We start from the raw sequence: 16,020 nt of genomic DNA, 5'->3' as shown, positions 1-16,020 counted from the left end.
CATCGCATACAATATAGCGGCATGCGATGCAATGCGATTTTTAATTGTACAAGCACCCAGATGAGTTCTTACAATGTTAAATGCCCATTGTCAACGCCAACCCGAAGCGTGGCGAGCGCAGTGAGCCCGCGAGGGGGCGGCGGTACGCGTCCTCCGACCTTTTCATAACCCCACTATCCACGTCGGCGTGGAGTTGACTTTAGATAGTGTGGCGAGTGCAGCGAGCCACCGAGCCTGAAGCACGGCGAGTGCAGCGAGCCCCGCCAGGGGACGCAGATTACTTAACATGTATTCCGCGTCCACTCGCCACGCTTCGGGCGAGTGGTGCATTTATTATTGTAAGCACCCATCAGGGTTGTACAATTAAAAATCGCATCGCATAGCATAGCATGCCATTTGCTGGCATGCGATGCCATGCGATATTTAATTGTACACTCCGGGTCATTTTCCCGAATATCGCATCGCATACCATCGCATACCTTATGGCATGGTATGCAATGGGCGCCGTGCTAGGAAACAAGTACCAACATTTATTTCTAATTTTGTACATTAATTCCTTAGTGCCACAGTGGAAAAATAGCGACCACTCCATCTCCAGAAGTGTTTTTGTTTGAAGATGCGGTACTTGTGTATTATCACGACGTCCACGATTTCCATCGTAGGGCATTGTACAACCAAAAATCATGTCGCATCGCGTTTGGACCCGATTTTTAATTGTACAGGCACCCAGATGCCTGATTCCTACCTTAAATAGTGTGGCGAGCCACCAAGCCCGAAGAGTGGCGAGGGGACGCGGATGACTTCACATATATAAGCTTGCCAAGCTTCGGGCTCGCCACACTATATAAAGTCAACTCCACGCCACGCTTACGGTTGGCATTGATAGTGGGGTGGCGTTAACAATGGGGGGGCATTTAACATACTCATTACCCATCGGGGTGGATGTACAATTAAAAATCGGGTCTGGGGGGGCATTTAACATGGGAATAAGCCCAAATCGGGCATGATCGCGTCGCATCGCATGCCATAATAATGTATTAAAATTGTATACTCAGCCCGGGGAAAGGCTCAAATCGGGTCCCATCGCATGCCATCACCTACCTTAATTAGTGGTATGCGATGCGATGTGCGCCGTGATAATACACAAGTACCGAAGATGCCCATAAATGACTACTGTCAGGTCCGAATGCTTTAAGGTGTGCAGGAATGCGGTGTGTATGGAAAGCGATTGAAAGGTCTAGAGTGTCTAGGTAGATATTCAATAGATCGACACAAGTAGGTCAACATACAATAGGTTCACAGGGACAGGTAAACATATAATAGGTTGACATTTCGAAATGGTCGACAAGCAATACGTCAAAAGGTTGACATGAGTTTTTCATAATTATTCTTCCCTATATTTTGGACTTTTCATACTTAAACATACACGTGGACTACAATTGGAAACAGTTAAGGGGGCCGATCGAAAGCCCCAGCAGAGCAAGGCACCAGGCTCAAGTTACACAAATTTAGGGTCCATGTCAATATTGACATACAAAAACCCCATAAAAACTCATGTGGACCTTTTATCGGTGCATCGTTCTAGTGCATTTCGCTTGCTGAACTACAGTATTGCCTAACTTAGACACTGTAGAACAGGGGTGGCCAAACATGTCCTGAAGATCTATCAACAGTTCATGATTGTCAGACAACCCCCACCCCTCCTCCTCCTCCCAAATAAAATCCACCACTGTGCTCAGTGATCGTGAAGCCATATGCAGTCCATGAGACACTGACTTCACTATGACTGGCAGTGACTTCCTATTGGAAGTCCTACCTGTCAGTCACCCGCATGACAGGCAGCACCTTTTGGAGGTGTTCCCTCCCTCTGGGACTGCCAGTCCGGGCTGCGATAGGCAGAACTGGCTTCCAGTAGGAAACCTCTCCCTGCCTTATTGTGCAGCCCAATTTAGCTTCTATGGGCTGCAGTGTGGGCAGTCCATAGAAGACAAGTGTTGTTGAACTACACATCCCAGCATGCGCTGGTACAGTTTTTCTATTTGGCAATGCTAAACTTGTTGCAGGGTATGCTGGGATGTGTAGTTCAATACCACCTGGAGGGCCGAAGGTTCCCCATCTCTGCTGTATGTTGTCATACTTAGAAGGCAGATGTAAGTTCACAAAGGAGCTTTAGCAAAACCTATCCTGACCTGAGATATAAGAACAGGTTATTGTTAGCAGATTTCTTGTGTGAAAAATACATATCTGATACTTTATGCTAGGTGCTACTCTTCCTTTCTCCAACAAAAACTATGGCTAAAGGTGCAAAGACAACCCAAAAAACTGCTGCTAAACCAGCCCATCATACTGCTGCCACCTCAAAGTCCGGGATAGGCGGCATTTGGAACCGTAAGTATGTGATTGGGACACTGGGTCCGGTTACACAGAGACTGTTACTGGGCCTCTCCTGTATGCCAACTAATCAGTGTTGCCTTTCTGATTGTTTCCCTTCACCCACTTGTCCTATGGCCGCAAACTCCTCCAACAGTACCACTCTGGGCTATCTACGCCCTAGTAGTTGTGGGTCTCTGCCTCCTCCTCCTGCTCATCTTCTGCTGTTGCTACTGTTGTCGAAAGAAGAAAAGAAATGGAAACTTCAAAAACAAAACCAAAGACAAAGACTATTTGATCAAAGTACCATCTCCAAAGACAAATCTCTTTGCAACCAAGGTAAGCTATAGATGTCCCTACACAAACCATGGACCGCTAGTGAATGTGGACCTATATGTATCTCGATCTGCCAGGGGAAACATTACTTTGCATGGGAAAAATTTTGGGATCTCATACCAATGACTAAGAACTCTTTCAGTATCAAATCATTCATATCCAGCAGTTTGATTTCAAAGTTCTGTCTCAAATCTGTCTTTTCATAGCTAGAAGCGTATACTGTGGCTTTGCAAACCAATTAATTTATTTGTTCTTATACTTTTCTTTTCTTATACTTTTACTTTATATCAATATGTCCATGACCACCATCTTGGTAGCCCTCAAAGTCTCTGTGCCCCTAGCTGGAATGGTTAAATATACTGTGCTCATTATTTAATTTTAAGCAAATCTATGTTTTTTCCTAACATGGGCTACTTCTACCCCTGAGGGAACTCTGCAGACCAGTTTGGGGTACCTGAAATTAACATTGGCGATGACGGTAGAAGTCTCCTGATGATGGTGGAAGAAGTCTTCCATTACCATGGGGACAAACCACTTCTACAGTGACATCAGCTTCTCCTTGTGCTTTTGCCCGACCAGCGGTTCACTTGCAGCTACCCAGCGATAATCTGCCCTGCGCTGACATGGTTGGAGGAGGCAGTGGCATTAATCCTACAGGCATTAGCAAGAACCCAAGAGACAGAACACAGCCAGTGGCCACACTACTCCTCCGCTACTCCTTAATATAAGGACACACATATCGCTCACTTCCACTCCACTCGTTAGTACTGTTGATATTTCAAATTGAGAGGAGTACAGGAGAGAAAAAAAGGTTTGGAACCGCTGTCCTCGCACATTTGCAGGAATGTGCGTATTTAAGACCATGGCTAGACAAAGACTCTTGGGTTCTCCATTTCACATATATAATCTGTGTGGAAGTTGATTGTATACTAGCTCACACAGTGGGCCTAATTCAGTCCCGATTGCAGGTCACAATTTGTTAGCAAATAGACAAAACCATGTTGCACTGTAGGTGGGGCAGATGTAACATGTGAAGAGAGAGTTAGATTTGGGTGAGTCATTTTGTTTCTGTGCAGGGTAGACACTGGCTGCTTTATTCTTACACTGCAATTTTGATTTTAGTTTGACCACACCCCACCCTAATGTAACTGTCTCGGCATATTTTAAAATGAACCCACCTGCAGTGCGCTGCTTACTGAGCAGTTAGATGCCGTCTGATGGCCCTCATTCTCATGCCCCCCTTCCCTGAATGAACATCCACAGTTGGATGCGAAAGGATGTGTACACTCACACATCCATTTGCATGCGAGTGTACGGGGAAAAAAAAAACATTTGATGGTCGGCGACCATCGAATTATTTTTCCACCCATTCGCAACTAAGTCTAGGCTGACTGTTATTAACAAGTGCTTGGACGAAGACAGAGTGGGCGGCTGATGTCCTGTGACATCAACCACCCGCCCAGAGCAGGCTTCAGCATGCCTGGGTTCACATGAGGACGCCCAAGGAAATGCTGGGCATCCCCATACTCCAGCCCCCTGCCCAAACTGGTGTGTGCGATCGCCTCCGTATTTGCCTTAGGCCATAGACCCTGAGCAATAGACATACTGAGCTAGAAGTGCCATGTTACTCTATTTAAACATTTGGTCCTGATTCAGCGCTGCCCCCACTGAACTCGAAATTCGTCCCCGTCCGATGAAACCTGAATCAGGCCCTTTATGCAAAACCATGCATCCAATTACCAAATAAAGACTTGGAGACTGGTTTTGAAATTTATCACATTAACAACTATAATGTCTGTGTGCACTTCAATGTAATATTTGCCTCTTAGACCTAAGAACATCCAACATTTGGTGTAACTACACATTGCTCCATATGTACTTACAGGTGCAGCCAGGGATAGGAGGACTGGCGAGAATACAGGAGAATGCGTACCAACTAAAGTACTCAGTGATGTATAACTTTTACAAGGAGGAGGTAAGTCACCACATAGCAAAGAGCAGGCCCCAAACCTACACCTATCACTAAGCAGCTGACCCAGAGGTGTAACTCTGGGAGACAATGGAGTCATCTGCTGCTGAGCTCCTGCTCCCAAGGGGGCACCTCTCCTCCAGTGCCTGTTTGAATCAGTTAATTGAAAGCCATCAATATCGCTTCTGTGACTGACCTGTCCTAACATCACTTTTGCAAGTGTTACACCGGGATTGGTATGTAGAAATATGGGCGCTATGGAGACGTATAAAGATGAATGAAGACTGATACTTCCCTATTCGCATTTGTCTGATGTCTTCTTATCTCTTCTTGGTCCCGTGTTGGCATATGAAAAGATAAGAAAAAGAGGGACAAATCCCCTCGTGTAATCCTGTTTACGTTAGTTGATAACAAAAACCTTCTATATCACAATGGTGGTAATGCAATAGCCTATAATGACAGCTATTGGGTTAAGTGTAAATCAAATGAATATGGGGGTTCTTGTCTCCCCCTTCCAAGTGCACTCACACAATAGTAGAATGTTATAAAGCTTATAACAGATATCTTATGTTCAAACAGGAACTGTATCCAAAGATAATGTGATGGGGGTAAATCCCCCTTCCAGTTTACTCACTCAGAGCTGAAGTTCAAATCGTATGTAGTCTGGGTCTTTCTCCTGGTGTCCAACGTCCTTGATTAGAGTATGAGTGAATTTGTTATTTCTAAAGGATGACACTGGTGGATACTGTATATAGTAAAACAGATATCCTTTTTATTTAATTAACATACGTGTCACTTATAACAAAAAACACATTAAAAAAGAGCATCTGGAAATGCTTTTCCTATCTTGGGCCGGTACTAACCAAAAACCTTAAAGATGTTAAATTGAGTGGGCAGGCTAAATGGGGCCCCGTTCGTGCCTGACCACCTAAGTTCAGGTGTTCCCGTCCTGTAGGTAAAAAGCGTCCAGTGAGCATCCAAAACAGTTAAAATTCCAGAGAGGATAGTCCACCAACGCGTTTCGATCCGGGCTGGATCTTTATCAAGGTGCATCCTCTCACTGCAACCTCTTGGTTTTTATAGCCGTTTGGATGGTGATAATTGGGGGCAGATCTATCCGTTTTCCCGCCAATGAAGCAACTGAACATGTTTAACTAATATGATCAACATAGATCCCTATGTAATGTTATACATTATACATATCCCCGTGCAGTAACGGACGATTTCCTGGTTTTGCGGTCACATGATCTAGTCTGACACGTGATTCCCTTGATTCTTGAATGATAGTGTATTCTTCTGTGACGTTCCCGCAACTCTGGCCTATCCGGATCGCGCTTCTCCGTCACCTCCGCCCGCCGTGGATCTTCTTTGTTTGCGTTCCACATAGCTGTATTTACTTCCGGGATTTTCTATTCTGATGACGCATTATGACGCCGGAGGACTCGTCTTGCGTTCCAGATATCGTATCCTGCTTGCGTTCCATATCTCCGATTTCCTGGGGAATAAAGTGCGTTTTAGCAGCATTTGGTGTGGCGGATGTTACAAGAATATTATGAGAAAAGAGGGGTTTCAAATGAATGGAGAGAAAAAGGAGGTATTAATTCCAAAGGGATTTTAGCAGCATATTATTTGAACAGTAATTTCTTTAGCAGCAGGGGGATTAAAAATAAGTCAAATTGATCTATGTGTGTATATACATTATATTAATATATATATAAAATCTTGATAAAAACCTACCTTTTTAGATGGACAATTTGAAAAAGTTAAAAGGAATCATTAAAAATGGGTGAGCAATGTAAAAGTATCTTTAAAAAGGAAAAAAAAAGGAAAAAAAAAAAGGGTTGTGTTTATAAAAACCATTTCAGTTCGAAATCCTGGTTTAACCCTGAAGGCACCAGTGTTTTATAATTATATATACACTTCATTTCTGTTTGTGCCAACAGTTTGGGGAGATTCTTATTTCTTTCTGTAGTTTTCACAAGTTTAAATCCCCAAAAACCCTTTATATGATTAATAGAGCACTGATGTTCCTTTTTAAAATGTGCTGAGAGAGAGTGTAATTCAAAGCCTTTCTTAATGTTCCTTAAGTGCTCTCCCATTCTTATTTTCAAAGATCTTGACGTTCTACCTATGTATGTTTTATCACATGAACATTTTATTGCGTATATCACGTTGGGAGTGTTACATGTGATAAATTCAGTGATTTTAATGTTTTGTCCGTTGATCTGAATTTGTTCAAATTTTGATTGGTTCGGACTCTTGATGTTACGGCAACCTGGACATAGTCCGCATCTGTAGAAGCCAATTGAACTGTTGTAGCTCTGTCGGATGGTATCTGTGGGACAGAGACTACGTACTAATTTGTTTTTAATGTTCTTTGATTTCCGGTAAACATGTATTGGCCTTTCGGGTAAGAACTTACCTAAAACCGGGTCTTGTTTTAGGATTGGCCAGTTTTTCTTAAAAACTTTCTCTATGGCCTGGTGTTGAGAATTGTACTGCGTGATGAAGGCCCATTTCATTCTGTCGTTTTCTTTTCTTTTCTGTTGCGGTTTGAGAAGAAGTTCTCTTTTTGTATTTCTTGCCTCTGTTAAACCTTGTTCTATTTTTTGGCTATCATAACCGCATGATTCGAATGCCTCCTTCATCTTACTAGACTGTTCCTCAAAGGTGTCTTTTTCCGTGCAGTTTCTTTTTACCCGCTTAAATTGGCCCCCCAGAATTCCATTCAGCCAATTTCTGTGGTGACAACTGTCTGCCTGGATGTACGCCACAGAGTTGGCTTTTGGTACGTTTTTGTGCAAATGTTGCCGTCCTTAATAAAAATTGTCAAATCTAAAAAATTGATGGTGATTTTATCAATTTTAAAAATCAATTTGATATTAAAAGGATTACTGTTCAAAAAAGTGCAAAAGAGGTCCAAAGTTTCCATATCTCCATTCCAGATAAATAAAATGTCATCTATATATCTGTACCAGGACACCAGGTTTGCCCCATATGGGTTATTATTCCAGATGTATGATTCCTCCCAACAACCCATAAATATATTTGCATAACTGGGGGCAAACCTGGTGCCCATCGCTGTACCCTTCTGTTGGAGATAAAAATCACCTTTAAAAACAAAATAATTATGTTCAAGTATAAAAGGGATACTCTCTAAAATAAATTCTTGAAGGGATGTGTCCATGGTAGATGTTCTTAGGTATTTCCTTACTGCCTCTACACCATCATGATGTTCTATGATGGTGTATAGAGAGCTCACATCCGCACTTACAAGTATGTAATTGTCTTCCCATTTAATGCTCTCTAATCTATTTAACACCTCCATGGTATCCTTTAAATGGGACCTGTTCTTCAATACGAATGGTTGAAGATGGTGATCTACAAATTCAGACAAGTTTGCTGTTAATGAATCCACTCCCGAGACTATTGGGCGTCCCGGGGGATTAAGGGGATCTTTGTGTACTTTGGGGAGTACGTAAATTGCTGGGATTTGTGGATTTTCAATAATTAGGAACTTGGATTCTTTGATGCTGAGGGTTTTATTTTCTTCATATTTTTTAATCAGAATTTCCAAAGATTAAACCAGCTGATAAGGGGGGGGGTTGTCCTTATGGACACCACAAAGTACATTGCGGAGGTGCTCAGACAATTAGAAGAGAGCACCACATATAAAAAACTTAAGAAGGATCCGACAATAGAATACAGGAAATCTTTGGAAATTCTGATACATCCAGGCAGACAGTTGTCACCACAGAAATTGGCTGAATGGAATTCCGGGGGGGGGGGGGGGGGGCAATTTAAGCGGGTAAAAAGAAACTGCACGGAAAAAGACACCTTTGAGGAACAGTCTAGTAAGATGAAGGAGGCATTCGAATCATGCGGTTATGATAGCCAAAAAATAGAACAAGGTTTAACAGAGGCAAGAAATACAAAAAGAGAACTTCTTCTCAAACCGCAACAGAAAAGAAAAGAAAACGACAGAATGAAATGGGCCTTCATCACGCAGTACAATTCTCAACACCAGGCCATAGAGAAAGTTTTTAAGAAAAACTGGCCAATCCTAAAACAAGACCCGGTTTTAGGTAAGTTCTTACCCGAAAGGCCAATACATGTTTACCGGAAATCAAAGAACATTAAAAACAAATTAGTACGTAGTCTCTGTCCCACAGATACCATCCGACAGAGCTACAACCGTTCAATTGGCTTCTACAGATGCGGACTATGTCCAGGTTGCCGTAACATCAAGAGTTCAAACCAATCAAAATTTGAACAAATTCAGATCAACGGACAAAACATTAAAATCACTGAATTTATCACATGTAACACTCCCAACGTGATATACGCAATAAAATGTTCATGTGATAAAACATACATAGGTAGAACGTCAAGATCTTTGAAAATAAGAATGGGAGAGCACTTAAGGAACATTAAGAAAGGCTTTGAATTACACTCTCTCTCAGCACATTTTAAAAAGGAACATCAGTGCTCTATTAATCATATAAAAGGTTTTTGGGGATTTAAACTTGTGAAAACTACAGAAAGAAATAAGAATCTCCCCAAACTGTTGGCACAAACAGAAATGAAGTGTATATATAATTATAAAACACTGGTGCCTTCAGGGTTAAACCAGGATTTCGAACTGAAATGGTTTTTATAAACACAACCCTTTTTTTTTTTCCTTTTTTTTTTCTTTTTAAAGATACTTTTACATTGCTCACCCATTTTTAATGATTCCTTTTAACTTTTTCAAATTGTCCATCTACCTTTTTATATGCATTCGTTTTAAATACGTTTTTATCAAGATTTTATATATATATATTAATATAATGTATATACACACTTAGATCAATTTGACTTATTTTTAATCCCCCTGCTGCTAAAGAAATTACTGTTCAAATAATATGCTGCTAAAATCCCTTTGGAATTAATACCTACTTTTTCTCTCCATTCATTTGAAACCCCTCTTTTCTCATAATATTCTTGTAACATCCGAAATTGAATTAGAAATTGAGCTGAAACAGCGCGATATGGAACGCAAGCAGGATACGATATCTGGAACGCAAGACGAGTCCTCCGGCGTCATAATGCGTCATCAGAATAGAAAATCCCGGAAGTAAATACAGCTACGTGGAACGCAAACAAAGAAGATCCACGGCGGGCGGAGGTGACGGAGGAGCGCGATCCGGATAGGCCAGAGTTGCGGGAACGTCACAGAAGAATACACTATCATTCAAGAATCAAGGGAATCACGTGTCAGACTAGATCATGTGACCGCAAAACCAGGAAATCGTCCGTTACTGCACGGGGATATGTATAATGTATAACATTACATAGGGATCTATGTTGATCATATTAGTTAAACGGTACTTGTTTCCTAGCACGGCCACACCGATTCAGATCGGGGTGGTCGTGTCGGAAAAATCTGGTCGATCGCATCGCATGCGATTTGGTCGCATGCGATGCGATCGACGCGACCGACCGATTTTTGACCCGATTTTTTTCATTGAATCCAATGTAAATTGGGTCCCAGGGACCCAATTTACATTGGATTCAATGAAAAAAATTCCCAACCCCCCCAAATTTAAGCGCGTTAACCCCAGGCCACGATAGACGCCAACCCGAAGCGTGGCGAGCGCAGCGAGCCCGCGAGGGGCGGCGGTACGCGTCCTCCGACCTTTTCATGCCCTACTATCCATGTCGGCGTGGAGTGAGAATAGAATAGTGTGGCGAGCGCAGCGAGCCACCGAGCCCGAAGCGTGGCGAGCGCAGCGAGCCCCGCGAGGGGACGCGGATACCTTCACAGGTAAACGCGTCCCTTCGCGGGCTTCACAGGTGTCCGCGTCGCCACGGACACCTGTGAAGCCCGCAAGGGGACGCGTATAACTGTGAAGGTATCCGCGTCCCCTCGCGGGGCTCGCTGCGCTCGCCACGCTTCGGGCTCGGTGGCTCGCTGCGCTCGCCACACTATTCTATTCTCACTCCACGCCGACGTGGATAGTAGGGCATGAAAAGGTCGTAGGACGCGTACCGCCGCCCCTCGCGGGCTCGCTGCGCTCGCCACGCTTCGGGTTGGCGTCTATCGTGGGGTGACGACGGGGACATCTATAATGTGAAATGGGTCATATTGGCCCATTTCACATTTTTTCACATTTTTACAGCATTTCAATGTTAAAAAATTTTTTAACATTGAAGCCTATGCAAAAATCGGGTGCATCGCGTCGCATCGCGTCGGGACCAATGTTAATGGTCCCGACCGACGCGATGCCCCCGATATTTTACCTTTCCCGACAAGATTTCAATGTTAAATTTTTTTTTAACATTGTAGTCTATGGAAATATCGGGGGCATCGCGTCGGTCGCGTCGGGACCAATGTTAATGGTCCCGACCGCCGCGATGCCCCCGATATTGTCTCCTAGCCGGCTAAATGGACCTGATTTCAAAAGAAATCGGGTCCATCGGGGGTAATCGTGTCCCTTAATTAAGGGACACGATTACTTAAGATTGTGGCCGTGCTAGGAAACAAGTACCGTTAAACATGTTCAGTTGCTTCATTTTGGCGGGAAAACGGATAGACCTGCCCCCAATTATCACCATCCAAACGGCTATAAAAACCAAGAGGTTGCAGTGAGAGGATGCACCTTGATAAAGATCCAGCCCGGATCGAAACGCATTGGTGGACTATCCTCTCTGGAATTTTAACTGTTTTGGATGCTCACTGGACGCTTTTTACCTACAGGACGGGAACACCTGAACTTAGGTGGTCAGGCACGAACGGGGCCCCATTTAGCCTGCCCACTCAATTTAACATCTTTAAGGTTTTTGGTTAGTACCGGCCCAAGATAGGAAAAGCATTTCCAGATGCTCTTTTTTAATGTGTTTTTTGTTATAAGTGACACGTATGTTAATTAAATAAAAAGGATATCTGTTTTACTATATACAGAATCCACCAGTGTCATCCTTTAGAAATAACAAATTCACTCATACTCTAATCAAGGACGTTGGACACCAGGAGAAAGACCCAGACTACATACGATTTGAACTTCAGCTCTGAGTGAGTAAACTGGGAGGGGGATTTACCCCCATCATATTATCTTTGGATACAGTTCCTGTTTGAACATAAGATATCTGTTATAAGCTTTATAACATTCTACTATTGTGTGAGTGCACTTGGAAGGGGGAGACAAGAACCCCCATATTCATTTGATTTACACTTAACCCAATAGCTGTCATTATAGGCTATTGCATTACCACCATTGTGATATAGAAGGTTTTTGTTATCAACTAACGTAAACAGGATTACACGAGGGGATTTGTCCCTCTTTTTCTTATCTTTTCATATTCCAACACGGGACCAAGAAGAGATAAGAAGACATCAGACAAATGCGAATAGGGAAGTATCAGTCTTCATTCATCTTTATACGTCTCCATAGCGCCCATATTTCAAATATTTTTCACTCCCAAAAATTGTATAAAAAGTCCAGGTGGGCTTTTTCCATTTGAATAAGAAATACAGGCAGCTCTGCGCAGATTGGTATAGATCCCATATTCCTCCTTTTTTCTAAGGGATTGTTATGTAATCCGGCGGTCAAAATCCCGACGGCGGAATCCCGACCGTCGAAATCCCAACATGAGGGAGACGTGGATCGCCCCCCCTTGCGGGCTCGCTATGCTCGCCACGCAACAGGCCGGTGCCTCGCTACTCTCGGCACACTATTTTATTCTCCCTCTATGTGTTTTCGTGGACACCCACAGAGGGACAAAGTGCCGGGATTCCGGCGGTCGGGATTCCGGCATCGGGATTTTGACTGCATCCCGTTACACCCTGTATTAGAATCCATGACCTGTCTTGTGAGGTGTTGTTGTAACAGAGATAATAAGCTGACATCATTGCTGGGTGGTGTTCATTACAGCTCACTATTGATTTGAAGCAAGTTGCCTCGCTGGAGGATATGGACATTGGAGAGACATCAGACCCATACATTGTCGTGTTCGTGACCACTGACTCCAGCATTGAAGAGAAGTCCAAAATGTATTGCAAAACACTGAAACCTACTTTCAACGAGATTTTCACCTTTAAGGTACAGTAGGGGGAACATCTCCAATATATAAAGGCTAGAAAGACATAAACAATAAAAAGCCACTGGGATACAAACACAGTATATATTTGTAGTGAGCCTGGTGTTCTACACATTGGGTCTGATTCAGAGAGGTTTGCAAGTGCAAAATCTTTCTCAAATGGGCAAAATCATGTTCACTGCAGGTGGGGCAGATGTAACATGTGTAGAGAGAGAAAGAGTTAGATTTGGATGGGGTGTGTTTAAACTATAATCTAGATTGCAGTGTAAAAGTAAAGCAGGCAGTATTTACCCTGCACAGTAATAAAATAGCTCACCCAAATGTAACTCTCTGCACGTGTTACATCTGCCCCACCTGCAGCACAGCATGGTTTTGTCCATTAGATGACGATTTTGCTTGCAATCCATGGTGAATAATATACCATTTAGTATTGCTGCAGTTTGAATCCGCAGTTTATTAAGGCGCCTAATGAATTATGCTGGTTGGCCTATACCTTAACTTAACCTTAAGTGCCTAGAAATAACTCACACAAGACACCTTAACTTAAAATAACGACTCGGACAACCCTAGCATAAGTTGAAACTGACAAAGTATTTATTGAGGTGGTATGACCCTTATTTGTCTAAAAGGGATGGCCAAGAAAAGCACTTGAGACCAGCCCCAGTCAAAGGTGTATGTCAATGGTAGCGACTGTGACACTCCAATCCAACATAACGCCCCCTACGTAAGGTACAGCCTGCGCTGTGACGGACTTACCACCCCTTCTATGGTATAGCGCGGACACCTCCAGGAAGTGTCCAACGTCCCCCCTGCTGAGTCGGGACTCGCCCACCGTCCTGGCAAAGGGGGGCAACACCACACGGGGACCGCCTGACACCTCACCTGACTGCTGGTCGAGAGCGCCTTCTCGCCAATTTATGATTCAAGTTATTGAATCAAATTGGTTGGACAGCCCTCAGGCCAGGTAGCACAAGATTGAAAAAAGGGAAGGGAGGGTGGGGATCCAGACTCAAAGAGGAAGTACTTCCTACCAACTTGCCCTTATATACCCCTCTCTAAGCTGACTTCCCCAAGCTACCTGATTGGCCCATCCACCTGCCCCTGACTGCCTGAGGTTTTTCCCATAGCACCTTGCTTTTCCTTCAATAACTTTATTTACAACCCACAAATTCACAGGCTCTTAAATGCACTCAAACCTATGCGGCCCTTGCTCTATCTAATCAATAACGATGACAAAAACCTTATGGTAGGGGATACCCTGGTCAAATGCTCTTTACTATGTAATAACATTATTGATGTTTCTTTCACATGTCACAAATTCAGCTGTGATACTGACCTACTGTAGATATGTTCCACATTATCTGGGAATTATACTTTCTGTAATGTTCCTTGTGTAGATTGTAGTAACTCTGTCATATACTTCAGGTGCCTCACTCAGAGATACAAGAAACAGAGATCGTGATGCAGGTTTATGACTCTAACCGACAATTCAAGGATCATGTGATCGGGAAAGTGCGGCTGCGGCCCAGGGATATGGATCTGCAGCACGTCATTGATCAGAGGAAAGAGGTGAGGGTGCAGCTGCACTGGTGTGGGGCCATTTACTGTGAATAACAAATATACACAGGAACATTTACCGCAACAACTTCTATTTACTGCTTAAATCTTTTACAGTATGAAAAACTCGGAGTCATCTGCTGCTCACTGAAGTATAACCCTGCAACCTCTAAACTCAATGTTGGCATCATTGAGGCTAAGGGGGGTATTCAATCGTTATCGAAATGGTTTTTTTCACGTGTTTTTTTTCACTTTTTCACATCGGAGAGTCCTCAGCTATTCAATCTAGTCATTTTTCGAGTATGTGAAATGTTTTTTTTCACGATGCATTTTCGTTTGATTCGGTAGCGATATTTCCACTTTTTCACTTTTTTTTATAGCTTTTTTTCGACTTTTCACTCAGACATATTCAATGATATGATACCGATATGAATGTTTCCGCGTGTATGCTCTTCTTCTCAATTTTCCTTTCACCATGTCACGGGTGATGAATTCATAGATTCAACTCTGTATTTTGTTAAGTAACGGCTCGTTTGCTCTCCAGAATAAAATATATGCAGGATTGTTTGCCCTTATTTTGTTTTTTGCTTATTTTGTGTGAAATATTACTTGTTTTCTTACAATTCACTTCCCAGCATGCCTTTCTTTTCTCCCATCATGCACTTCACCACACCTCCTCACTCCTGCGTTTGGGATTTCATGGAGTAGCAGCCTTGTGCAGTCAGCTGTATTTGGAAGCGTTTTTATAGGTCAATTTGCGTTTTTGGATACAAATTCCTTCATTTTTTATCACTGTCTCAAAGAATGGATTATTTTGCTGACTTGCTTGTGATGTTCATGATCGTGTCAACATACCTGATGCGCTGTCGACGTCGTCGTTTGGCAAGTGGCTATCGGTGTCCTGTTCAGGGCCGTGGATATCATCATCGTGGTCAGCATCTTACTCCTTCTGGTGAGTCAGTGCGTGTTTCAATTCCACGTCCACGCCAGTATCGTACTAGGCGTGTACTGGATGGTCTCTCTGAGACGGAAGTGATTGGTACCTTTCGCTTGTCGTCTCAGGATATATATTCGCTGTATGATCTGTTGGAAGCTGACCTTGAGCCCCGGGTACGGTCAAACCATGCAGTCAGCGGTTTCCAGAAACTGCTGGCTGCATTGCAATTTTTTGCGTCTGGCACCTTCCAGCCAACTTTATCCCAGACATGCGGTTTTTCCCAGCCAACGATGTCTCGCTGTTTATCTCAGGTCATTAAAGCTTTCCGTAAATTAACGGCCCAGGTTATAAAATTTCCAGACACTGACAGCGAATGTAATGAGATCAAATTTGGCTTCTTTCAAAAATGGAGATTCCCCAATGTGCTGGGCGCGATTGACTGCACCCATGTGCAACTCACACCTCCCAGGGAATCGGAAGAATGTTATCGGAATCGAAAACACTTCCATTCCCTGAATGTCCAGATGGTGTGTGATTCCACAATGAGGTTATTGGACATCTGTGTGGGTTTTCCTGGGTCGACCCACGACTCCTTCGTTTTAAGCCAGTCATCTATTTTCCGTGATTTTGAGGAAGGAAGAATGCCAGATGGCTGGTTGTTAGGTATGTAATCTATATATATATATATTTTATAATGCATAAGTTATTAGCAAATATGTTACAACTTTTTATTGATATTTTAGGTGATGCGGGTTATCCGAATAAACCGTGG

The 16,020-nt window shown here is 43.1% G+C and overlaps 1 protein-coding gene across 1 annotated transcript; it reads left to right on the top strand.

Moving 5' to 3' along the window:
• Positions 1 to 2,504: 2,504 nt before the first annotated feature.
• On the top strand, positions 2,505 to 14,743 carry LOC146045108 (synaptotagmin-2-like). The gene is made up of 6 exons (XM_083163786.1): positions 2,505 to 2,709; positions 4,536 to 4,681; positions 12,589 to 12,756; positions 14,180 to 14,329; positions 14,429 to 14,516; positions 14,715 to 14,743. The coding sequence occupies exons 1-6, from the start codon at positions 2,505 to 2,507 to the stop codon at positions 14,741 to 14,743; spliced, it is 786 nt and encodes a 261-aa protein (XP_083019912.1).
• The last annotated feature ends 1,277 nt before the right edge of the window (positions 14,744 to 16,020 follow it).

Source organism: Crinia signifera, chromosome 11, assembly GCF_055691185.1.
Source record: "Crinia signifera chromosome 11, ASM5569118v1, whole genome shotgun sequence".
Lineage (NCBI taxonomy): Eukaryota > Metazoa > Chordata > Amphibia > Anura > Myobatrachidae > Crinia > Crinia signifera.
Note: the sequence above shows the minus strand (reverse complement) of the source record. Positions and strands in the feature narration are given on the sequence as shown.

Excerpts from the sequence above, each read along its gene's own strand:
- LOC146045108 (XM_083163786.1), top strand. The coding sequence starts at position 2,505 with ATGGCCGCAAACTCCTCCAACAGTACCACTCTGGGCTATCTACGCCCT. Across the intron at positions 2,710-4,535 it reads CAAATCTCTTTGCAACCAAG|ACCTAAGAACATCCAACATT; the intron begins GTAAGCTATAGA and ends TTTGCCTCTTAG. Across the intron at positions 14,517-14,714 it reads CATCATTGAGGCTAAGGGGG|ACATATTCAATGATATGATA; the intron begins GTATTCAATCGT and ends CTTTTCACTCAG.